General features: G+C 38.7%; 1 protein-coding gene and 1 long non-coding RNA gene across 2 annotated transcripts; one reads left to right on the forward strand and one right to left on the reverse strand.

Annotated features, from left to right (window-relative positions):
• Positions 1-12,266: 12,266 nt before the first annotated feature.
• On the reverse strand, positions 12,267-21,097 carry LOC109991176 (uncharacterized). The gene is made up of 3 exons (XR_002278271.3): positions 20,952-21,097; positions 20,770-20,853; positions 12,267-16,016 (listed from the first exon to the last, which is right to left on the reverse strand). It is a non-coding gene; the product is annotated as an uncharacterized lncRNA (long non-coding RNA).
• A 2,690-nt stretch (positions 21,098-23,787) lies between these two features.
• Positions 23,788-25,000, forward strand: si:ch211-220m17.5 (guanylin family protein). Its single transcript, XM_020643385.3, has 3 exons — positions 23,788-23,957; positions 24,235-24,427; positions 24,553-25,000. The coding sequence occupies exons 1-3, from the start codon at positions 23,883-23,885 to the stop codon at positions 24,609-24,611; spliced, it is 327 nt and encodes a 108-aa protein (XP_020499041.1). The 5' UTR covers positions 23,788-23,882; the 3' UTR covers positions 24,612-25,000.
• Positions 25,001-26,861: the final 1,861 nt, after the last annotated feature.

A 26,861-nucleotide genomic window follows, 5' to 3' on the forward strand; every position in this document is an offset into this window, starting at 1 on the left:
GTCCCCCCTTCTGCTTGAGACTAAACCGGTGAGATGTAAAGATGAGGAGAGAGAGAGAGATAGAGAGAGAGAGAGAGAGAGAGAGAGAGAGAGAGAGAGAGAGTGCGCGTGAGGGAGGCATGTGCGCGCTCAAGCTGTGTCATTCAACAACAAGAGACAGGAAAAAATCATTATAAATCGCAGCTTGGTTGCAGCTTATTCAATTTGCCCTCCCTATTGGGTTTGAATAAATGACCCAAAGTGCTCTCCTGGATTCCCCTCCATTAGATAGTGTCTTCTGCTATAACCTGGTGTGCATGAGACATTAATGAAAGACAATGCAGCTGGGAAAAGGCAATGGTGCAGCGAAACACAGGCTGTCCTAAATATCAGACAATGTTTGGAACAGTTTCAGCAGAAAATCATCTGCACTTCCACACAGCTGCCTGAAGCCCCATTTATTTTGGATTTTTTTCACGCTGGCTTATAACAGCCAAATAATCCTGTCCACACAGACACTGGTATGGCCTTTTATACTTTACTACAATGTTAATGAATTGCTTTTAAAACAATGGTTTTGTTCTTTTAGCTGCATTCATTAAAATTGATTAGCCTACTTCCCTAAACCCTGCCTGCATGCAATGAAAAGTTTGTCTTCTGAAATGGTTATGGAATAAACATTTAACAGGCTAAATACCTAAATGTGACACCCACAAATATGTAGTCACAACTGTTAAGTTTTAGTCATTTTATGTTAAATAATATGTTTGTGATGATTTTTTTTTTTTTCTTAAGCTGCAGTTTAAGAACCAGAGGGAGTATCCCCTGTAAACCACATTGCGCTAACCTGTAATTAAAAGTGCTTTATTGATAAAATTGCTAAAAGCCTTTGCTATTTTACGCCTAATCTTTCCCAGTGTGAAAAATGTTCTTAAACGTTTATTTTCAGCTGATTCTAAGTCTGCTTTTCTCCCGCTAGATTTCACCTAAATGAAAATAAATATTTTGCGATAAATCGATACCATTCCAACGGTAATATTATAAGTGTGATTAAACATTAAATGAAGAGACTACATTCATACGTATGCACTGATTCAAGCAGACATTTTCTTCCACACCTCTCCTTTGCTGCTGTAGCATTGTTACTTTTTTTTATGTTTTCTAAAAACATATTCATACACATTATGTCTGCATGAGGATTACTGTAGAGTACGAGGAACTTTTTGTCACCTTTTTTCACGATGAATCATAGTATCGAGGCTCCGTTAATGTGCTGAATGCTGAAATCCGAGTGAACCTATACTCAGTTTCCCACCTGAGGGTAAATCAACTCAGAGTTCAGGGTTAGACTCAAAGTGTGTTGAGCTGTCTTTCTGAAACATGCCCAGAGGTGTTTCTGATGTTTGTTTTTTTAAATCATATTCAAATGTGTTTAAATGAGCACTAAGATAAGGGATCGGGTTAATAACAGTGATGGTTTTCTATTTGGATGAATTTGAAAGAGATGAGCGGTGGATCATGGTTTGTTCTGAAATGATATCAGAAATGTTATTTTTATAAGCTTGTCTTGTGTTCTGTTCAAGGCAGCAGCCATGCGGTAATGTGGAGTTTTTTTTTTTTTTTTTTTTTAAGAATTATCCCAAAAAAACAAGAGAATGATGAAAAGAAATGAAATGAAAAAGATTCTGTTTAATAAATAGAGAATGGACTGCTTGTCACAGGTATCAACGTATCTGCCACAGGTCTTGTAACATTTCACCAATATGACTGATGTGTCTTTAAACGTATAAAAGCTCAATATGATCATATTTATTAATATACCTACGGACGTTCCAGTGAGTTCACCTTTGCTGCTTGTGCATTTCACTGAATCTGATCGAAGGAGGAGGAGATGGAGGAGCCGACTGAAATGGAGTCAGAGCAGGTGTTAGAGGAGCTAGATTGAAAATGGTGACACCTGAGGATATGAAAATAAGAAAAAGTTAAGGAAATATGACAATTGTTTGAGCGACTCTAGTCACATTGAAAAAGTTTCTTGTTATGACAGCCATCTCTAGAAAGGCTTGACTTTTGAAGGATTACAAATTTGGATTCGAAAATATTGTTGAAGAAAAACTTTGAGAAGTTTGATCGGTCAGGATCACAAGAGGTGGGGTGTTCATTGTTTAATATGGAGAGATGAGGATGCTTAATGCTAACAAACACAGGATAGTTATGATGCCAAAAACAGGAGGATAACCAGGAGGATGGCGATGAAGGTGAGTCTCTGAACGAGCTGTATTAATGCTGTGAGTGATGTTAACTGTTAGCTAATACTGTCATGTGCTGTGTGCCTCAGGCTAATGTTAGCTACAGCTAGCTGACAGCTGCTAGCTAGCAAGCTGGAGCGTGTTGTGTTTCCATCATAAGGTGAGGTGAGTCAGCTGAAATATATTCTTTTGGGAGTTTTTTTGCACACAGTACATCCCAAGATGCCTTTTTGTTGTGGCTATTATTGATCATGGTTGTTGTTTATATTTTGAATTAATTTATTCTAATTATGTTCAGAATTAACTGTGCTTGTACATTTAGCAACGTGCATTCAACTGCATACCAAATACAAAAGTGAATGTGTTATTTCTGTAGTTCAATTATTTGCTATTGTTTGGTGATTCATACAAACAATCCAGCCGCTCCCCCTATAGCGTGTACACAATCACAATTTCCTGGTGCTGCTATTGTTGGTACCCAAGAGCCAATCAACAGCGATAACCTACATTATAGCAACATGATTACTCACTGATGACTTTTCATTGTGGTTAATAAATGTCTTCTTAAGGAGTGAGACCAAACAATCATTACCTAGAGAAAGTTACCTTGCAGTGTCTGCCTCCTTCAGAATGATGGATATAGAACTAATATGTCTCCCTGGCAGTGTCTGACTTTAAATTAGGACTGTTGGAAAACAAGAACTCATAATAAAGTTACAGCTATCAAATTCAATGCAGCTGGGATTGGCTGCGTTTGACTTGTGTCCTCATGGGCCTTAAAAGGAAAGAGAAAAAAATGATCTGATGTAAGACGATGTGAAGTGGTTATGAACAAAATGACTGAAAAAGTCATGGAATGTTTTTCTGATTGAGTCCATCACTGGTGAGCTTGGACCAAAAGTACACCTCTGAGGTCTGCAGGTATAGTTGAAATATTGATGTGATGAAGTATTGAGGTCCCTGTGTGAACATTGATAATGTTACCTGGCACTGTAATCATTCCTTCCCGTCATGAGAGTCGTCAGGAAGTCCCTTATGAGTGCTCTTCCTGTGGAAGTGATGAGGAAAGTTTCTGTGCAAAGATGGCTCAACCTGTCATCATTTATCCAAAGTTAATATGAGGCTCAGACAGCATGCGTTTACTACATCAGTCTACTTGTATCCCCTTTGTAGCGGGCAAAGAGTTTATTCTAACATTTCATAAATAAAAAATATATGTACTTTTTAATAATCAATATAATATAATCTTGAAATATTCAGATCTCAGATGTTAAAGGTAATTCAACAGCCTAAGAAAAGATAGCATTATGATGTAAAAAAAATAAATTAACATAAATTGCTATTTAAAATGTGGTTCAAAAGACACACTACAATACATTAAGTAACTTTATTTTTTTAATTATGAATATTTTTTATTTTTATTTAGCAACACAATGACTCCAAAAATCAAAATATGCATCTCAGTGCATTTCCATCAGGAGAGACAAGTAAATGATGAGATAAAATGTTAATTTTACTTATGTGATATTGAATGATTGTCAGAGAATCTTTTGCGCTTGAACTCTACAGGGAGACAGGGTGATTGAAGATGTCCGCCCTGAGCGGCAACAAGATCTATCCCACACTAGAGTCCAGACCCTGTTGGTGGAGGTGTTAGCGGATGATGTCGTCTGGGTTGATGCGATGAAGAAGTTGATTAAAATGTGAAGACTGGGGTTTGACCGGACGATGGCTGATGCTGTGATCTGAGGCTGATGGGATGAAGAATGTGATGAACTTGCAAAGGCTTGGTGGCAATGGGGAGGTGGGGGGGGGGGGGTCGCTCGTAACGATGGCATGACTGAACTAGTGGAAGAGAGACATTTTTAAACAAGACAGCAGCAATGTGATAGGCTAACGATGAGGGAGTGGGGCAGGGCTATTGGATAGATGAGACCATGTGATGATTATGAGAAAATTAGTGATTTGACACAGAATGAGAATAAACAATAAAACGAGCATACAAAATATAGTCTTCCTGAGTTAATATAACATATAAAACTCTTTATGGAGATATATGACATAATGCCCAAAACGCCCAATCTGACTTTAGAATGGGACATGAATGTTTACTTAAATGCTGGAGAATTGATTTACTTTACATATTTATTGTAGGTTAAATTATATAAAAAAAAATGCTGTAAAATAACACTCAATTGATGCTGTTAAGTAATGATGAAAGTGCTGTCCTCTGTTTTGGTAAACAAGGCATTGGGGTTGTTTTAAGGACAAACACCGAGCATCAAAAACCCTAACATAAGAACATAATCTCTACTTTCCACATGCAGCACCCACACACTTGCCTTGGGGGCATTTGTCACAAGTGTCCTTTGCTTTTCTTCAAATTTCTCTCATTCCCCGGGGGGTTAATCCCTCCATTGAGTTTCTGTCTCTCCACCACAGCTTATCAAGGACACACAGAAAAGAGCAAAGTACATATTTTTGTCTGACATCACTCACATCAGACAGACGTTAAAAAACAGTGAATTTATCCTTTTTTTTTAAGCACCAGCCAGTTGACATATTTTTGAATGACGTCCAGACAGAGATACATTGACTAAATAATTATTTACAAGAGTCTTTAATTAGAAAACAAATAATATCAAGTGAAGGACAAACCTTCATTCACAATATTCAAGGGATACCTCAGGGGAGAGTGTGAGTTTCATGTCCTTATGTTTGGTGAGCAGTGTGTTAGATTTAGTGAACTCTAGTGGTAAGGAAGCAGATTGCAACCAACTGAAAACCCTAGAAATGCCTCAGTATTTGGTTTGTCCATTGTGGGCTTCTGTAGAAACATGGAGGACTCCACAGAAGATACCTGGGCAGGTTTGAAGATATAAAGAGTTCATTATAAGGTTAAAAAAACAACATGGATTGTATTTTCAGATTATTTTACACTGACAAAAATGTACCTATGTTCATATAATTTAGCTCATTGGTTCCCAAGCCAGGGTCTGGGCCCCCCTATTGGATGGTATGAGATTTCAAGGGGGATGTGAGGCTCTGTCTGCTCTGAGGTTTTCAAAATTAGATGTGTATATATAAAGTAAAATCCTGATAAAACAATAAGTGAGAAGTTTGTTAGCCTCTAATCATACTGTCTGGCTGACATATAACTTCTGATTGAGCTGTCAACAGATGCCCTCTTTGATCTTTTGTCACACATTTTGTCACACAATATATCTTATTGTTATCCAGCAAAAAGTGAATGACCCACTTCCTTCAAATCCATTGTGTCTTCAAAGAGTCACTTTTTCCAAGTGTGACGTAGTTAGTTGTTATTCTCATTGATATTCAGGCTGCTGTGGCTCTCCTCACATGTGTGGTGAATTTGAAACACCTTTGTTATAAAAAAAAAAACAAACATCTGTTTTCTGATGCTGTGTCCTTTTTAAATTCCAAACACCACCTGCTGATTTTCCAGTCACTGGAACAAACAGCTAGGAGTTTTTGTTTTGTTGTATACGAATGTGGCTCTGAATGTCAAAACTTCAGGTGCAGGAAAAAGGACTCAAAAGCTGGAAGAATAGTGTGATACAATAAGTGGAAACTTCTGGTATAATGATGGTTGTCTACCATCCTGTATTTGTCATGTCGCCCATATTTCAGACTAACTTGGTTTAGTCCCCGAGCATGACGCCCCTTGTCCCATGTATTGACATTACAGTACGTCTCTGTAATCAGTACCTGACACTTTACTCAGCCAAGATCACATCATCGATCCAGCCAGCCAGTTGCCCAAAATGCACTGATCACATCCAGCAAGTGACACCAGTCATCCAATCACAGCCCCCCTCATGTGCATCAGAAAATGGCTTCAAAAGTGTTGAAATAACTTCAGTTCATGGGTGATGTTTGGTTGCCTTTCAGTAGTGTTGAAGTCAATACCACACTAAACGAGACCAAGACATACCTGAGACCAGAGTGCTGCCAGACTGAGACAAGACCAAGATATTTAGCGATCGAGACCGAGCCAAGACCAAGACCAAGACCAAGACCAAGACCAAGACCAAGACCAAGACCAAGACCATAAATATCACTGAAAAATTATCATCTTGTGTGCAGGGGGCGTGTCATTCACTTAGACCGTAACATCAGGACCGTCGTAACCAGGGGATAAATATCAAGTAATGAATTAATTCATGTGAATTGTTATTTTAGACAGAGGCATTTTCCTTCTTATCACACATGCTGTGGAGGAATAGCATATCAGTGGTGGTCTTGATTTAAAATCCGGAGTCCGCCCAGTCCAAGGCCGAGAAAAAATGCTCTCGATTCGGAAATGAGACAGAGACCTTCAGAAGATTGATCTCGAGACCAAGGCAATTTCGAGTACGACAACGCTAGCTTGCAGTGCACAAGTGTGGATAATAGGAAGCAAAGGAGACTTGGGTAAAGCCGTCAGTGGTAAATCAACAAAAGTGTTTTGCCCTTTATGCCGTGAGGAGTTTTGAACAAGCCACAGAGGGGAGTTTGAGCTAACACAGCATGCTGCTTCAGAAATGCACAAGAAGGCCACGCTAGCAAAAGGTGCAAGCAAAGTCAAGTGGATCTTTTTGATGACAAAAGATCGCAGTGAGAAATGTCCATGGAGAAGAGAACTTGGGGTGTCATGCATCTCTTTTGGATTTAAAATAATTGTTTTGCCATTTATTATTTTAAGGCTCCAACCTGTGATTTATCTTCATGTCATCAGTTTATTAGAGGCAGTGTGGGGTGGTGCTCTTTTGTCTTCAGACTATCTTTGCTGATGTTTGCACCTTTTTTTTACTCACATATTGGGGAAAAGTACATTTTAGTAGATATATGAAAATATGCTCCTCCAATATTTAACGTATAAAAGCTCTTTGCTTGAGCTTCTGCCCACCACAAATTCATTCTGCTTATAATTCAGGAAGCACTCACCACCATACCCCCAATAAACTTTATGCCACCTAGAGTCTACAGATCAATTCTTTATGTGTTTTAAAAATGCAAGTGAAAGGGCTTCAGTTATGGCTGGACATACGTAATGTGCAGGGACCTAGAAAATAAAGAGACTGACCCTTTATTGTGTCCAAAAAACTGCAGTTAGACTTCAGAAGGAGGGGGCATGATAGGAGTGTTTTCTCATCAGGCCACATCAAAAACCCATCAAAGACAGCAACTGTCCAGAAAGTTATACCTTTGATTAAGAATATAAGAATACATAACTGAACCAAGGCATCACCTGATATTACAATGGACCTTAGAGCAGCAATAACTGATCTGTTGGCTGAGCAGCAGAAACATAATCACCTTTGTGGTTGATGTTTTTGCCATTATTGTTCAATAATTTAATTTGTCCCACATTTAAGACCAAAAGTGTACCAATGGAAAAGGTTGTAGCTAGGCTCTTAGTTGACATGAGAAGCCAAGGCAGATGTGCCTTGAAGATGCATTCTTTATAATGACCAGTAGGGGGCAACTTCACCAGTTAAGAAAAAGAAGTCTGATTGTGTGGAAGAAGGTGGGAGAATGACCAGAGATTTATTGGCTCAGTACACTTTTTAATAATGACTTTATTGGCACGATTACTAACCTCAAGTCTTGTTAAAGACTAACTTAACCCCCAGACCTTTTTATTTAGTATGTATGTATGTATGTATGTATGTATGTATGTATGTATGTATGTATGTATGTATATGGGTTTTTTAATGTAATGTTGTTGATGAATTTGGGTCCAAATCTCAACATTTGAGTAAAAAGTATTTAAGTTAGACATGTTGTGTTAGAAATATGCATAGCGCTTGCATAAATTATTTTTTATGTATTGGCTGATTCAGTGTTTGGTGATCTATGTGATGCCAGCTTTCATCAACAATCTGAGTATCTCCCCTCCCCCCAGCCCTGTCCGAGTTGATGTATTAAAACAGTGACGTTCAAATGGCATTTTTTCGATGTAGATACGCTTTAGCTGAAAAGATAGGTTTTTATCTTTTTATGATATTTTAATCGTGCATTTACAGTAAGGTCTCCCAGTTGTAGCAAAATATTTTTTCAAAATATAGAAATGTATATTTTTGGGGCCTTTTTGCCTTTTCTTAGAGCGGGGGATGACATGCAGAAAAGGGCCGATGTTGGACTTGACCCACGGTCGCCAAAACAAGGACCACAGTCGACACACATGGGCCCGGTCACATAACCGCCAGGCCATCCAGCAGCCCACAATGTACTCACTTTAAGGATGCTTTATAAAGCGATCAGGCACTCTCAGCATGTAAACTAAAAGCAGATCTTCAGAACTCAATAAAAAACAGTCATTATGCAGAGTTTGATATTATCCAGGGGCAAAATCTTTCATATGTGCTCCTTAATAAGATGGCAACAGATAGATAGATAGATAGATACTTTATTGATCCCGAGGGAAATTCAAAGCATCCAGTAGCAGGTTACAAGACGTACATATTGCAAACTTATTGCTAACAAGCAAACTGCTGCTTGTTAGCATATCCAGGAGCTCGGAGTTGTGTCAAATACAAGCCCAATATTCACTATGATCACAGCTCTTTTTGTTTGTTCTTCAACAGCTCTCGTGGGAAATATCCAACTCTTTGGCTGCTAAATGCTCCAATATCTACACCAGCTACCCCACAGCGATGATAACTGTATCTACCTGCGTTTGGTTGCTAAGCAGACTGTGTGGTGCTTGATTTTACAGCTTTTCTTTTTTTGAAGCAACAAGCTGCCTGCTGTGGCAGAAATTGATGCTGTGAGTCATTCAATGTGATAAGTGAAAGCTCAACAAAGCAAAGAAGAAAATGCAGTATTCAATGATTGTCAGCGGCAGGTTTGTAACAATAAGGAGTGAATTTTACAAGTACTGATTTATATTTGTAACATTCTGCCTTCAACTTTTGAGATGATTGTGTTACCATAAACCACCGAGAATTACCATACAAAAAAACCTGGTGCCATTTTTTGTTTTTTCAGCAGAAGAACACTTCACAGTGAAAAAAGCGATGGGAGGTCAAGACTATGCAGGAGAGCTTTGGAGCAGTCAGTGATGATAAGCGCTCACACCTGATAAACATCGCACACAAACTCTCTAGGTGATATGAAGAATAAATCTGCATAAACAACCACAGCTGTCAACATTTTAATTTGACAAGAAGTGTTTTTCATTTATGATGCCAAAAACCAGTTGAAGACTCTTCAGCTAACGAGCACGTCCATCACCTCAGGCACTGAATCCTCTCGAAATCTGGCTTAAATGAGTGAAAACAAAACATATTCCACTTGCATTGAATGCTGGTAGTTATGTTCTTCTAATACAGAACAGGGGCTACAACATGTTTTGTCTCCTGCTGAACTTGGAGTGAGGCGGCTGTGGCTCAGTTGGTAGAGTTGGTTGTCTCTCAACTGGAAGGTTGGGGGTTTGATCCCCAGCTCCTGCAGCAACATGTCCGATGTGTCCATGGGCAAGACGCTTAACCCAAAGTTGCTCCTGCTGCTTCGTCAACAGCGTATGAATGTGTGTGTGAATGGATTAGTTACTTCTGATGGTCACTTTTCATGGGTAGGTGTGATCTGTGAGTAGTCAGAAGACTAGAAAAGCAGCTATACAAGCTCAAGTAAAACTTACTGGAAAAGAGAATGGGAGGATAAGCAAATTCAAATGCAAAACAATTCGAGCTTGAACCACTTTTTACTTTAACCTTAAAAAATCCCAACCTGAATACTCACTAGACATGACATGACATGACATGGCAGAAGGCAGAGGAAGGCATTTATAGTCTTTGATGAAGCACTGAGACATTGAAGCTGTTTTTCAGCTGGAAGTGATTTTCAAGGTGAAAAAAAAACAACATAAAAGAAAGAAACAGCCTTTGTTCTTTGTGCAAGACAGAATTTAATTTCAACAATACAACAAAAGGATCGATATTTTTCATGGTCAGGTAATGAAAATTGAAACTGTAGAGTTTTCCTCCTGGACTGTTCACCATTGCGCTCCAATAACTCGATATAAAAGAAGTCTGAGCCTCCGTGATCTCGAAGGGGAAGTTCAAACAGACATGCTGGACATGCTGAACGAGCAGGTGTATTTCAAAGGGAAGTCGCCAACAGAGGGCACAGTACGTTAAGGTTGTAATACTGACTGTACTCACCTCTACGGTCAGGGCAAAGTTATGTGTGTCTGCTGTGACTTATTTAGGATAAAGTTGTTGGCAAGAAAGTGAATTACACTAAGAAACTGTTTGAGTAACAAACATAAACATTTGAAAATTCTTGCTCCAAAAAATAAATTAATTGCTGAATACAGCAGCAGATGGTGCATTTATTCCCCTACAGTTTTCTGTAGCTCTATTGAGCCTTTTACAGATAATTGGGTTGTTTTTCAGGCGGACAAATGTATTATTTTGGTTTCAGCCTTTGAAAGGCAGCAGCTGTTTCCTGCTCGGACAAATCTCAATACACTCAGACAGCATCAAACAGCATGCACTAGTCTCTGAACATAGGTATTTGCTACAGAAGTTATGGAGGTTATGAAAAGTGAGAAAAGGAGTTGCATTCTTTGAAAAACACAAGTGTCACTCCACATGACTTTTATTATGATGGTTGTATTACTGGGTGTCATGGTGCAGCTGTTGTCCAAACAACTTAAAGTTGATATTATGGTCAATACTGTCTTTACAGCCTACAGTAATATCGACTAATAACCTTTTCTTTTTTTTTTTTTAAATCAAAAGCAGTTCAGCCTGAGTTATAGGATTGCTTTTCTGCCGCTCTGTTTTACCTTGTTTGCTCTCACATGAATGGCTTCCTCACAGAACACCAAATGATTGATCATTCAGAACAACACAGAGCACAAGCAGACAAACCAGAAAAGCAGAATCACATATTCTGCATCCAGACTTCTGTTTTTAGTGATTACCTTTATTAAGATATTAGCGTGGTTGTGCTAACAGTTGACACATAAACTTCCTGCTTAAATGACCCCAAAGAATCAGCGTTCTTAGATCTGCACAGAGCGCAGACTTCAACACCTTCAAGCAACTACAAGTTATAAACCCTGATCCAGGTCTTATCGCACAACACCAGTGACCAACCTCAATTATGCCTCTGAGGTCGAGTTCAATCAAAAAAAGGCCCTGCAGCCAAGTTTAAAAGTCTGTTTCCATATGAGATGTGGTTTTCATAGCTGCAGATGAATGCCCTAGTTTTTTAAATTAGATATTAATGACATCATGTGGCTCCAATGTTTTGTTATCCAAAACATTAGCCAATGCAGTGTATGCAGTTTGTCCTGCCATTGATGCTAATGTTGTTGACACATTTTTGGTTCTTTTTAAAACACACAGATCTACTGACTATGAGAAATTTAATTTTCACATGTATTGCATCTGGAATGTAACTGGTACAAATTAAATGTTATTTGTTCAGCAAAAGACAGCTGGCACAAAGAGTTTTTTACATTAACCTTTTTCACACATACGGAAATCTCCTGAAAAACTCCAGAGATTTGGCTACCCGGAGTGACTTTAGGCTGTGTGTGAACGCAAACAGCCGCATTTTTCGTGTGGACTTTACTCAGAGTTTCTCCGGCCAGACCCCTAGTATTTTATCCGCAGAAAATCCGAGTGAGCTGATGTCTGAACGCGGCCGAATATACTCCGGATATTTTCAATTCGAGCCAATGGGACCCGAGTGACATTTATATACAGTGACTGCCTAAAGTGTCTGCACGCGACCGCTATGATCTCTGTGCACGTAATTAAATGGCTGCATTATGTTTTCTGTTCGTCAGTATGTTCTCCACTGTTTTGTGGATGTTGTCATTCCATTGGATTACACATAGCATTGATATAAAGGCAAATATTCTCATTATAGCGGACTCTGTTGCTTCGGCTGCTACTTCTACATTGTTTATTTACGTCATGTCTTACCTCACGTCTTACCAAAACCACATAGTCCCCCCCCCCCCCCCCCCCCCCCCCCCCCCGACAGGGGAAAGTCCCCCGCTGTGAGGAGCATATGTGAACGGCTAAGTCGGGAGAATCTCCGGAGCAGTCCTCCCGCAATTATCTAGATATTATCCGGAGTGCATATGTGAAAACGGCTATTAAGGAGCCAGTCCTGGGGCAATTGAGTTTTTTGCCATTTCATGATGAAGGGCTAATATTTTTTGAAAACTGGAGACATAAAAAACAAGTGTACCAACAATCAAGCCTCTTTTTTTAACTTTTAACACTTGCGTCCTTTTCAACAAGTGATAAATGTCCTTCTACTTGACCTGTGTTAGATTTACAGGCAGGACAATGTGTGACAATGAAGACATCAAGTTTAAAGTTATTGTAAATAAAAATAAAGAAGTCATTAAAGGTGATGCAGTGTAGACAGAGCAGGGTCATCCATCTCCCATTATGTATCTTTCACATGAGCTCAAGCAGCAGTTCCTCTAAGCTTTATCATACAAACATATTTGGCCTTTCACCACAAAACTGTTTCCCCTGCCGGCCTTGAAAATGGCATGAAATGTCACTGCACGGGCATAAATCAAAGGCGCTGCTCTTTGCTTTGAGGTGATGATTTACAGAAAAAAAAAACAGTCAGGACTGTGAGTTTGAAAATAAACGAGGTGTCTGCACAGATTGTCACACCACAGCTCTGCCATAAAGATGGGAGACACAGGGCTATACTTATATTTTAAGTTATTTATTTACAAGGGAAATGATCAAAAACCTGTAGATTTGAAATATCTGTAAAGTTAGTTGTGAACAGTGTGGGTGTGGTGAAATGTGCTGTATAGGTGTTGTGTGTAAAACCAAACACAATGGCTGTCTCCAAAACCACATACTTGGATTTATACTCAATGTGGCGTCACTTTGAGTTTGAAGTACGATCTGAAATCATAGTATGCAATTTTGTGTATACAAGAAATACCCGGCTGTATACTAGACCGGCCAGAATTTTTAAGTATGAAACGGAGCATATTGGCCCCACAATGCACTGTGGCTCTCTGCCTGTCCTATCGCGGAGCTCGACAGCCAGCCAACTAGCGATTGAAAATAAAAGTTCCAAACTGAAATGCCTTTAACATGTTGGAATTAGTATTAAAATGATTACGTTTTGTATTAGAAATGAACGTTTGCATTTTGTTCTTCAATAATATCTACGGACCGACGGTCACGCTAGCTTGAAGCTAGCTCATCGAACGGAGCTCGAAACAGAAGTACGTTGCTTTACCTGTATTTTAGTTTGTTGCTTACGGCATACTAACAGTCTGGTTAGTATGCAGTATTTATATTTTGAGCCAAAGAAACCAAACGCAAAGGTGTGTTGTCAGATGAGGTCTCTCTAAACATCTCACAGAGACTGACTGCTGCTCTGATTTTTAGCACTAGGCACAGCTTAAAATATGTGTCTCATTCTCCTGATTACCTGCCTCAGCGTCGGCAGCCCTTAGAGACAGGAATCAAACATCAGTCAACTGTGCAATGCACAGGGCCATCACAAGATCTACATGGCATAAAGCATGCTTTGTTCCATCCATAAAATATTGCTTTTGATTACGTCATATGAGAATACAAAGATGCTTTATGCGGAGCAGTAAAACAGTCGGCTCGCATAATACCTCGGCCTTGACATCAAAGGCTTAAACTGCTATGGTGTCATTTCTTTTTTAAAGGCCAATATGTTCAAGTTAACTTTTGACTATGCAGCTGTTTTTTTTGTGTTCTCAGTTACTAGGGCAACACGAGACACAAAGGTTGATCATGCTTTAGTAATATCGCTTCGAAAGCTTTTTATGAGACGACATAATTACCACATACACTATAAAATCCATACAATACACTTAACCTAGATGTTTAATGGCAGTAGGAATGATTCCAACTGCTTACTCACACAGAAAACATTGAAACCACAAGTTTGTTAGAATAGCATCCAATGACAAAAAGTATCTTATCTTAACTTTCCTCTATTTCCAGCTTATCGAGGAAAAAATGCAACTGACTGTCTTTAAACAAAAAAAACAAAACAACATAAAGACTGCTGCTTATATTATTTGTGAAATGAATGCATGAATGAAGGAAGGAATTTACACCAAAGGATACTGACAATTTCTTCAGTTGTGAGTTGTGTGTATCACTGGGAAAAAAAAAGCTATTGCCTGTCATTAGTCAGCATGAAGGAAGTATGTCATTATATAATCACATTACAATGAAATGAAATGAGATGTTTCATTTTAAAACGAATGAAACCTTTGGTATCACATAACTTTAAATGTATTCTTGTCTGTTTAGGTCTGAAGTTTATGAAGCCTCGGGTAAACAGACACTTGAAAATCCATATCCAGAGTTTGCAAAACCATGCACACGGATTTGCAATCTGTGGATTCTTAAACTGTGTTACATCGATTTGTAAACTGATTCCAGTTTTGCATGGATGGGCACAGTTTAATAAACTGTAGACATGGATTCGTAAACTGTTGGTACATATTTGCAATCAGCTTTTTCATTATTTTATATTGTTTCATGGGCTCTGTTCAAGCGTGCTTCCACGTCCGTGTTGTACATGCAGTAAAGAAGATGATATTGCGCATATGTTAATATCTGTTTACTTGTTGGACTTGGAGACCAAGGTTTATTGACAGGTGAAACCTGAACCACACTGTTTTTCTCCTTCTTCCTCCCTTCTAGTTTCCAAAAAATAATCAATAGAGAGACGTGAGGAAAACGTAAACATCATTTTAATACAAGGCATGTCGGGCCGCCAAGAGTTTCCACTGCGGATATTGACTGCGGGTCTCTACTGATTGATAATATTTGCTTCGTGCCTATATTGATCAGGTTGAAATATTCTTGAATGCTAGAGGCAAACTAGGAAATGCCCTTACACTGTGTCTTGGCTGTGTTATCAACCAGTTTATTCACTGCTGTGGCCACTCTCCTTGATCTAACACAGATTAGTTTTCACATGTACTGTACACTTGTACTGGTAAAAAAAAAATCTCATAAACCAATCTGCTTGGAAGGTAAATTGAGGTTAAAAATGTGATGATTGCTTCTGTAGACACACACCTCAAAATGTTGTTTTAAACAAGTTGTTTTTCTGAAAGTTAAATTATTTACCGTCTTGACTTGAACATACTACAAACAACAGTTATGGCAAAAATCTATTATCCTGCTGTTATAGCTACAATTTTTTTTTCTCATGATTTACAACTTGTTTGGGTCTTTCAGACGAATCAGCTGTGAAGCCAACAGATTGACTTTTGGACTGGCTGATAATTAGGGGCAATGAATCTGTCAAAATAAAAATCCTTTAAGTGAAACGATTCCTGATCAGTGGTCATACTGCAAAGCATGAACAGCTGAAAACACATGAGAGTGTTAAATTATGTTAGAAATTACTGTGTAGTTATGAAGCAGATGGGGGGAGGGGGGGGGGGGCAATGAAAGATCTCACTCAGGATGCTAAGCCCAGCCATGGTTATATTATTGCACATTATGTAACAGTTTTACTGGACCCAAATCGAAATGCAGACAGATGGAAATGGGTAAAATGCATTAAAAGCTCTTGAATAAACAGGGGACAAATGCAGTCTCTGTGTTGATGTGGCTCTGCTGAGGGATTCCTACAAGGGTGGAGGAAATGGATGAATCCTCAAAGGTTGAGGTGAGGAGTTTCTCAGGAGAATGATCTGAACTAAGACTTGAAGCTTGAGTAATTGTTGACGTGAAGCTGGCTTCGTTTAAAAGCGCTGGGGTTTTGTAGAGGGAGACACTGGAAAAGTACAAAAAAACATGCGTAGTTAGAACTCTGACGCAAAAAACATCCCTAAAGGAATCTTTATGTGACATGAAAGGGAGCGGATATAACCACTCGAGCAGTAAGGACAATTGGGCAGCTTGCTGGGAGACGAGGAGGAGAATATGAGCTTCTGTTGATGAAGCCAAATGATCCACAGCTGTGAAGAAATTCAGAACAGAGCCACAACACAGAATAAACTAAAAGTCAAAATAAACACACCAGAAATACCAGAGAAACATTACACTAAAAAAGATAGGACAAAAAGACCAAAATCATAAACAAACAGTACATAACATGATAGATTAGCGCATGGCTGCTTAAGTAGGTCATCCTGGCATAAATTAGTAAATTAACAAACAAAAAAAACAGTAGTATACACACCATAATGCACGTGCAGTTTCACTTGAGCTGGATTCTTCTAATTCTTCAAAAAAGTAAATGAAAAAATCCTGTGGATCTGAGGATGTACCCAAGAAGCGACTATAGTTACATCTCTTTGGAGAAATGCATAATCTACAAAGTGTGTGCAACCAAATCAACCCGTGTAAAGCATTTTTTTAAGTATGTTTTAGTTAATGTTTCAAGAGAAGTGTTTTTTAGGGTTGCAACATTGTTCCTCACAAACATACTCTTTTTCCCACATTTGGCCTGTTTGGCACCAGGTCACTCTACCTGCAGTTCATTTATTAACAGACACAACCAGGAAGACTGTGCTAAGGCTGAGGTGAGATATTAGTTTATATATCTGTATTAGCACTAATAAACAGATATCAATTTATGCGCACATGTACCTGGCTTGTCAGCCTGTTCAGGTTGACACACATTATTTGATTTATTGGTGGCACCTGGCAAATGGGGACTGGATTATTATTGGCTTCCCTGACCTTTTTTTCTGGCATAGTGTCAAACTCTATTGAAACTACAGAAGAAGATCAGTCAAACAATGAATTCAAACCATCTTTTATGACAATGTGAAGACGGTATACAGACCTATATTGACTTTAATTATCTTGAATATTACACGTCTTTAATATAAAATTACTCAAATGTGGTCACAATTTCTTTGAAAATAATTTTTTTCGATTTGCACCACCTTCCAACCAACCAACCAACCAACAGATCATCAAATATTCCATCCATCTAACCAACAGCTCATCAATTAATGCATCAATCCATTAGCCAGCCAACAGCTCATCAATTAATCCAACCATCCATCCATGCATGCATACATCAAACCAACAGCTCATCCATTAATCAATAAAATTATCATCCATCCAGCAACTCATCCATTTATCTGTCCCTCTGTCCATACATTAATCCATTTATAAATCCATCTATTAATTCATCCATCCGTCCATCCATACATGAAAAAGGATATCCATCAATACATGCATACATCCCTTCACTTGTCCTCTGTGTATGTTATTCCATTTACTTCTACAATTCTATAATTCACTTAGCAGACGCTTTTATCCAAAGCGACGTACATCAGAGAGTAAGATGTACATCAGAGAGTTTACTTAACTTTACTTAACATTTTGAATGTAAGACAACATTAAACGATGGGAACTGTTGCAGCAGATACAGCAGTCATCTGTATGTCGCCCAGCCTGCTGGTAAATAAACAGAGATGATCTATTGTTGATGATTTATTCAGCAGAGCATAAATCTAACACCCTCAATAAATCTACACATTTAGACTGGAGGAACTGACCAAGCCTTTGGGCCAATTTATGGCCTCGGGATAAAGCTGCCATTGTTGACCCCACATCTAAAAGCGTCAACTACAGTACTCAAATCGTGAGGCTTATAGTGATTTAATTAAATGTAATTTGTGAAATGCCTTGGCCAGAATTTAAAGTTTTGACAATAGGGTATGGAGGTTGAGAGGGACATCCGGTAAACTTTGGTCATTTTTTGAGCAGAATTTATTCAGTTGTAACAACAGTGTTTTTGTAAAATGCGATGCTTCCTTTTTTTAATAAATGCATTTTTTATATTCCCTGAATTCATACATTTTCGCCTGATTTATATTGTGCACTTTTGAGTTGGTTATGAAATTTAGTTTTCACAATGGGCCCAGCATGTCATATTCTAACTTTCACTGTATCTGAAGATGTGTCTTGTAATCACACTATTAAGTACCACCTTCACATTCATTGGAAAGAAGGACTGGAGATTTCCCCAACCATTACCATTGTTGGTAGACTCAATTACCTACAGGTGATTGATAAATTAATGGTGTCTTTTTCTTTCAGGCTAGTCACGAAACCATCTTGTACTTCTTCACTTGACATTTCTATCATAAACCCAATTGATTAAATGTTCTGCTTTGGTGTCTTAAGTGGTTTGACATTTCACTCTGTAATTATCTTTTCAGAGCAGTTTATTACGTCTTTATTGAGCATGCTATGACATGACATGTTTGAGGACGATGATTTGTTGGGTTTACAGCTTTAGAGGAGATGGTTCAGTGTCTCTAAACCAAAGCCTCAGATTACAAAAGGTTACAACATACACCAAAACTGTGACGCTTGGATAACTTGGTGTAACTCACTTTTATAGGTCTGCCACTCAAGGAATTTACACATCCAACACTCGGATTTGAGAAGCATAAAATGACACAGAGATGAATTTTTATACCTCCTAAATGTACATTTTCCAAGAATTAAAATAAATAGTTCCACATTATGTAATACATGTGGTTTGTTTTCTTGTTCCCTTGATTAGGTGAGAAGATAAACATCACTCTTACTGTGTGTCTTTGTCAAAAATAGTAAACTTCAGGTAACATCTGGTGAGCAAACAGGAGAAAAAAGCAACTCTGACTTTCCCCAACTAAAGAGAACAATATTAGAATATCTGTATTAATTATTAAAAAGAAACTGCTTAACAGAAGAACAAAAAAAAGTTATTTTCTCAAGTTTCAGGCTGCATGTTTTGTTCTCGGCTGTGCTAACCAGCTGTGGCTTTGTAAATTTTCCAGAAATTGGATTAGTGTTGGTATGCTTATCTCCGCAAGAATGTAGATATTCCCCTTTTATAAAATGTATATCTTCAACATTACATTTCATAAATCATGCTTTTTTTTTAAATCTATGGATAGCAGCAGAGTATTCACCAAATATCTCAAAATACATTTTGAACCACATATTCCAATTTGGCAAACATTTCTTTTGCCTATTTTGATCACGTCCAGCACAATATGAGAAAAATCTGCAATGTCAACACATTGGACTCAAACCCATGCTGCCCGCCTGAGAACTATGGCCTCTTCACATTGGGCCCGACCAAACCGCCATGCAATACACCCTGTGTATGATGTTTTGCACAGACAACAGACAAGCCTTCACCTGGTGAAGAAACTGAAACTGAAGACAAAGTTTGCAGTCTCACAATTTGTATCTAATCAGCTACTTAATCACTGGGAGCCGGTTATTATTGTTAAGACAGCTTTGGCCTTTGAACAGGAGAGAACGACCACAGTCTGAATAATGGCCATAAATTTATTTGAGAGTAGAGTTTACTTCTATTTTAAAAGGAGAATGAATTAATAATGTGTCTGCTTCAGTCACACACACTTTGATAAATATCTGTGTAAACTTTATCCTACTGGAAATATCGCTTTCACTTCCGGCTTCATCATGAAGGTTTATGACGTGTTTTTATTCAGTGTGGTTTTGACTTCCACGTCAAAGTCATAAATATTAAAGCAATACAAGAATGACAAAATCTGGGGGAGATGAGTTGAATTTAAAGGAGGGGAGGGCAGGGGGAGGGGTTCTCTCACACACACACATACACAAACACAAACACACAGCCCTACAGCACCCTCAGTATACAATGTTACAACATGTCATTAGTTCCTGTACTGCTCGCTTCTGTTTTGTCCTGTTTTTGTCATTGTAAGTGTTTACACAGATATCTCCCTCATAGTTTTGCTCTGGTCGTGTCTCTCACTTGTCCTGTGCTGTTCCGCATCACATAATAAAAATAAAAATCTGTACATTTATTCAAGTATAATGCTGTCTTGTCCAAACTTCAGACAGGGACATTATCATAAGTTTTTAAGGAAAAATTCAGTCCATTGCTTATCCAAAGTCTAATACCCACACTCTTTAAGCTTTATTTTGCTTCCAAAGTAAATATCTGTCTGTTAGGATCCCATAAATGCTCCATACCTTTCAACAACTTGGTGCTTACTTTGCTAATAGTTGCAAATTTGTGTGTGGTTTGGTTTTCTGCTACATGGTCAAAACAAGGAATGTACTTGAAAAGGTCAAAGGTTCATGTTTGGACAAACAGAGCTTGATGAAGAATCCTTGATGAGCACTACGCTTGCTAACCAGCTTGAATGTAAGATGTCCGTGTTGAGAGGGGTCAGTTAAATACTTACAAGGTGTTCTGTTCACACTCAGGCTGATGATTTATCTCCCTTCAGTCTAACTAATCATCATCAGTCTTACTGTCAGACTAGTCTGAATAATTGCCTGTTTGCATGGTCTGCAAACTATATTTCACTTCATTGCTCAACAGAGAGAATTGTTGACTTCAAATCAATCACCAATAAGTACACAGCTACTGAGCAGCGCAAACTGTTTTATTCAAGGTAAGCGGAGGTTACTGAGTGTAGCCAAAAGCTAGGCTGAGTCTGTCACCTTCAATGATACATTTCTTCACCTTTAAATAATTCAACAAATTCAATTATCTAGGGGCATCGCCTCACCATATCCTTTTATTCCTCTCTGCTGTACGTCTGTACCAACGCCCTCACATGTCCGCCAGATAGCCCCTCTGCTTTCGTGGCAGCCTGTTAGTATGATAATAAAAAGAAAAAACACACGTTACCTGCCTGGAATGAAGGTTATTGATTAACAATGCATTATCAGCATTTTTTATCACTCCCACCTGTCTGCATGGACTGCATGATGCATACAGTGCAACTAGGGATGACTAATACAGAAAATAAAGGGTAGCACAGGCCTTATTTCAGTGTTTCCTTATTTATCAATCCATTCTTTCTCCCTGCTTATCCTGTGTGTAGTCACTGGGCGTCTGGAGCCTATCCCATCATGCACTGAACCCAAGGTGTGGTTGACCCTGGTGTTATAGGCTCAACTATTCACACACCTAATATGGAAGTCTTTGAAATCTGAGCGGAAACCAGAGCAAGAAAAAGAAACAAAGGATGGCTGTAATTAAACCACTTGGAGCAAAGAAGGGAAACTAGATCAGCGTGTAATTGTTATTATAGACTGATCTAATTCTATTTTTTTTTCTCTATTTCTATTGATCTGACTGATACAGCAGTCTCAATCTCTGCTGTCTGCCTCCATGTTATGTCTCAATTGTGATTTTAATGTGGCCTCTGTGGTTATTCTTTTCCCTCGTCTCCACTGTATTGTCATGTTGTATGTCTCTCTTCCCTTTGCTTAGGCCGAATGTATTTATAAATGTAATGTAATTTATTGTATTTTAATTTTTAACTAATGCATTTTAGGTTGCCCACTGACAACTGGCCGCAGACTGCATCTGGAAATTAGCCGCAAAGGCTAAAGATGCTCCTTTTACTGTACGGTTAAGTAAAGGGGACTGTCCATGACACAATAAACAAATAAACTAAAATTAACTCATTTACACATTGATGATTGCTAATAAGTTTTTGGTAAATCACTCCATCAAGTAGGTCCAGGCAACTCTTTATAAAGGATATTTATAAGCATACTTAAGAAAAGCTAGCTCATTGTTCAGATCACACAATATTATCACTTTCATGTAGTCCTTTTCTAAGCTTAATCAAGCTACTCTTTGTCTTTTGAGCTGTCATGATTTACAGCTTTTTGGTTTGAATCCCCATCGGACAGGGCCTTTCTACAGGGTTTTCTAGTTTTTATGTTCTCCCCGTGCATGTGTGGGTTGTCTCCGGGTACTCCAGCTTCTTCCCACAGTCCAAACACATGCTTGTTAGGTTAATTGCTGACTCTATTGGTGGCCGTAGGTGTGAATGTGAGTATGTCAGCCCTGTGATTGACTGGCAGACAGTCCAGTGTGTACCCCGCCTCTCACCCACTGAAAGCTGGGATCAGCTCCAGCCCACCAGCGACCCACAACGGTAAAAGCAATATAGATAGAAATTAGAAACAGGAAAAGAATGAGAGGGAGATGTACAATACGAACTATCTCCTGTAACCTGATATTTTAAACTATAAACATAGTGTACCAACACATTAGGCTACGTGATTTATGATTCCGTTTTTGTTTTTTAAGAAAGTTGGCCCAAAATGCCAAAAGATTTTTGTCTCTTGATGCTGCTTCTGGAATAATTCGGCAGCCAGACCAATAATAAATATAAGGTTCCTCTTGATAATTAAAAACAGATAAATTGCACCATCCTTATCCTTTATTGGCTGGAATCACCTCATAAATCCCATCGACAGACGTTACTAATTAAATAATGGGCAGAGAGAATGGAGCTATACAGACTAAAGTTTGATGACAGCAGAGCTGATGAGATGCAATGTGCCACTTTGGGTCAGCGGGATGGATAGTTCCTTCATTTCCTGCGTAAAGAATTGAGTTTAATAAGCTCATTAAAAACCTCATTGATGTGTCGCTGGCCTGCCACCTTAGCACCGCCGTGTGTGTGTGCGTTCGGTGCCACTTTCAAGCAAAATTAATTGATTTCAGGTGTGGTGATTGCTTTGCCATTACTGGAAGGTCACAGGTTTGATTCCTGCTGCAGCCATTATCTCTATCTGTGTTTTTGACCTCATTACTGAATTTGCTAGAAGGACCATTTTAAGGCCTCAAGGGCAATGCATCAGTAAGTATTCATGCTATTTGCAGCACCTACATGATCCCAAAACTCTTGTGAGTGTTGTGATTCAACCCACGTCTGCCTTCTGTAAGCACATACAAATCCTGTGCTACACACAAGAGTGTCTAATGCCAAGTTTTCTCGCATTTCATATTTGTTACACATGATTAATTCAGATCTGTGCAGGCTGAGGGGCTGAGTAAATAAACTGAACTTCATGTTTTCTGCAGCAGAAGCAGAAGTATACTCAATTTGTACTGCTATTCAGTAAATACCATCTGATTATTCCACAACAGGAGCTAATGAGAACTCTGCAGGAAACTCACATGGGATAAAAAAATAAAAACATAATAATAATTGCATACAGATTTAATGGTTTGTTTCAGCCTCATTACATGCAGTTCGGTGTGTGGGAAGGGTTGAAGAAATCCGACATAAAGCAGTTCTTGACATGAAATTTAGCATATATCCTACTGCAGTTTGCAAAAAAACTGTATAGAAATGCTGCATTAATAGATGAAAAAGTAGGTCTTTGTTCGAATACGACACAATCAGGGTATATCACACAAAAACATGTGAAACCAGGTTCAATTATTTGCATAGGTGTGAGTAACTGGACTTTCCAACAAAAGGGTTGCCAGAGCTTCTTTGTCATCGGTCGGGCTGATAGTAACTGTTTAACTCACCAGAGGTGTGATCAATACTGACAGACAGCGAAGACAAGTGAGCCAGGGATCCATAAACATAATCAGACAGGTGATGAGGTCAGAATAGGATTTATGAATTCCCATTTTACACGCCTGTAAAACAGACCATCACTACTCATTAACCCGTGAGAAATACTTTGCTCTCATTTGTAGCACCTTTGGTCACATGGGCACGGGGCTGCAGGTCAGAATTGTTTAAAAGGAGGCGTGTGGACGGAGGGAAAGCACACACTGAGCTGAGCACCTGCTGAGCACATCAACAGCAAGAGACAAAGACGCTGCAAGACAACAACAAAAAAACTGTCACCTGTTACCATGAAGGCCACACTCGCAACCATCGCTGTGATCGTCCTGGCTCTCAGCTGGACCGCTGAAGCCGTGCAAGTTGAAGTAAGTTGCTTCAGTTAACATTTCTGTACTGCTGGAACAATTTTCTGCTCATTAGAGTAGTAGTCAGGGTATTTTTACAACACTGCAGGTAAATGCAGGAACATGACAACCCTACCGATACATTCTTTCCTGTTATGGATTTGAGGTCGTGCAAACAAATGCAAACCTCTGCCTCGTATTTTTGTAATTTACATTATTCAAGCTGCTTCTACGTTAGCAAGCAAAGCCTTCGTTTGTGTTGCATTTCTTAGCCACCAACATTTGCCTTTTCTTCCAGGAGAATGGATTGTCTTTCTCCCTCGAAGCCGTGAAGAGACTTCAGGAGCTGTCAGGGGGCAGTGCTGCAACTGAGGTGCAAAACCCTCGTCTCAGAGCGAGCACCGTGTCCCTGTGTGCCGACCCCATGCTCCCTCAAGAGTTCCTGCCCCTCTGCAGGCAGAGAGGGGCGTCTGCATCCCTCACCAGACTAGGTGAGAACATTACATATTCAACGTTTTAAGGTATCTACAGTGAACCTGTCAGGTCATGAATATTTTAATGTGTGATTAATCAGTGTAGCTAACGCCTGTTCTTCCATTTCCTGTATTTCCATCAGCTGCAGTTCCCATGGACGTCTGTGAGATCTGCGCCTTTGCCGCTTGCACTGGCTGCTAATCAAACAAACCCAGCAAGCCAGAAACATCTCGCCCAGCTTAAGACTTGTGATTTTTCTTCCTTCCCCTCAAAACTGTTTCAGGGAACTTAAAAAACATCTGCCAGCAACGATGAGAGTATGACTCTTGTTCCCTGAATACAGAGGTTATAACTCAGGCCCGTAAGACAAAAACTAAACCCAAAATGAAAAGAAAATCAGACAAACTGAAAACTGTTACTTTATAGAATATTAACCACTTTGACGGTTCTTTATCATACTTTTTTTTGGAATTTACATTCTTTGTTACATTTTTGTCTTACCAAGCTTTGTATATGTATTTAAAAGAAAAGCTTCTTTTTCATTTTTCCTTTTTTATTTACATTGTTTGAATAAAAAGCTTTCATTGACAGATCATGTGTAAATTGTGCTCTTTCCTTAAATTAAAACACTTTATTATTTTTAACGACTAGGCTATATCCAAGTAGATTTCCAGTTTGTAGCAACTGATTTGTCCTAATAATCCTCAAGTGTCAATATGATTATTTAACTGCTCCTGATTGAGTTGGAGCCTCCCTGATCTCAAATCTTAACTATCAATAGCCAATGAGAGTGATCAGACAGGGAAGCATCATCAACCAGATGTTGCATAATACAACTCAGCCTGGATTTCACCCATATATTGTTTTGCTTCAGAATGCATGCCAGGAAGATAGCCAGCTGATGACATGTATTGTCCTCCATATTTGTTTTTCTTCTGAAGTCTGGGTTGATTAGTCGAGCTGATAACTGTTTAATTCAGCAGAGGTGGGATCAATACTGACAGACAGCGAAGCCGTTCTGAAGTCTCAGTTTCTGTGAGATATTGTGTCTGTGAAATCGTACTAGAAACAGCAGGTGTTTTTTCTCGCTGGTTTGGTTTCGCCCAACAGGGGGCAGAAAACATTACCAGGCTGCAAGATAAGCCACCTCAATATTATTCTCTAACATAACTTTAATACACTTTTTTATCAAACTGTTTACAAATCCAGCAGACACAGAAACACATGTCTGGTTGATATTTTCTGGTCTTTTTTGCACTTTTTTGGTCCCCTCATATAAACCCACCAAGGTCATTAAATGCTAGATGCTCAACTTTTTTATGAGCTACAGGCTAACTTTGTCTTAAACTGAACTCATTTAAAATGCTACCAAAAGCTGCACAAGAGTGCTTTCCCTCTTTCCTACAGTCAAAAGCCGTAAAAGAGCAGAAAAGAAAGCAGAAAAAACACACATTTAATTACACTATCATCCAGATCTTGACCAATAACTCAGCCAGCCGATAATATCAGTGGATATTAGCATAACCAGTGACTATCTGCTCAGAATAGGCTGTTTCTGTGTCTAACCACGCCCCTCTCTGGAAGAGGATGTGACTCTTTGTGTGGACTTTCATGCCCAATTTTTTACTGAGAAAAGGCAGATTTTTTTTATCTTTATCTATTTGAGGTCAAAACATTGGTAAATATTTACATATGCTGTTTGATCTGATCTGCTATTAAAGGTTGAAGAACTTAAACTGGTTGGTTTCTATGATAAAATGAATAACCTGTAGAGATATCTTTTTTATTATTATTATTATTTGACAGGAAGTTGAAATATTCCATAAACGCAAAAAGAATCACTAAAAATGTATAAACTAAAGTGATTTAAGTTGACTAAAATATAGATATATATTCAATTAAATTGATGATTTAATTTAACTCAATATTTTAAGTGGATTCAACTTTTGATAAAGTATTTTTCATTTTTGATTTCAAGTCAAAAGAAATTGAAAGACCATTTTTCCTTAACAAGATAACTTCACGGGAAGTGAATTTTGATCAAAAGTTTTGTGAACTTAAAGATTTTAGTACAACTGATTTGATGTCAAGTTTATTTGACTATAAAAATTGTATTTCTTTGGAATAATCACAAATTTATCTCATCTTTTTAAGTTCAGTTAACTTAAAATGTTAAGGCAGGCCCTACACTAACTTTTTTAGTTATAACAACTAGGTTTTTCTTTCAGGGTAGCGACATGCTTCTCACACACATAGGCCCAAATCACACGCATGCACAAACAGGATCTGTGGACGTGCATTAGTGGAGAGATGTCAGAGTGGGGCTGCTACAAGCTGCTAAGCAGAGGCCGCACCAGAGCAGTTGGGCGTTCGGTGCCTTGCTCAAGGGCACCTCGGCAGTGCTCGGGAAGTCCCCTGGCACCTCTCCAGCTACCAGACCAACTTCCACAT

The sequence above is a fragment of the Labrus bergylta genome, chromosome 5 (genome assembly GCF_963930695.1).
Source record: "Labrus bergylta chromosome 5, fLabBer1.1, whole genome shotgun sequence".
Taxonomy (NCBI): domain Eukaryota; kingdom Metazoa; phylum Chordata; class Actinopteri; order Labriformes; family Labridae; genus Labrus; species Labrus bergylta.

What these genes read in the sequence shown, in the direction of transcription:
- si:ch211-220m17.5 (XM_020643385.3), top strand. Translation starts at nt 23,883, where the DNA reads ATGAAGGCCACACTCGCAACCATCGCTGTGATCGTCCTGGCTCTCAGC. An exon ending in CTGAAGCCGTGCAAGTTGAA is followed by an intron (nt 23,958 to 24,234) that starts GTAAGTTGCTTC and finishes CTTTTCTTCCAG; the next exon opens with GAGAATGGATTGTCTTTCTC. An exon ending in TGCATCCCTCACCAGACTAG is followed by an intron (nt 24,428 to 24,552) that starts GTGAGAACATTA and finishes TATTTCCATCAG; the next exon opens with CTGCAGTTCCCATGGACGTC.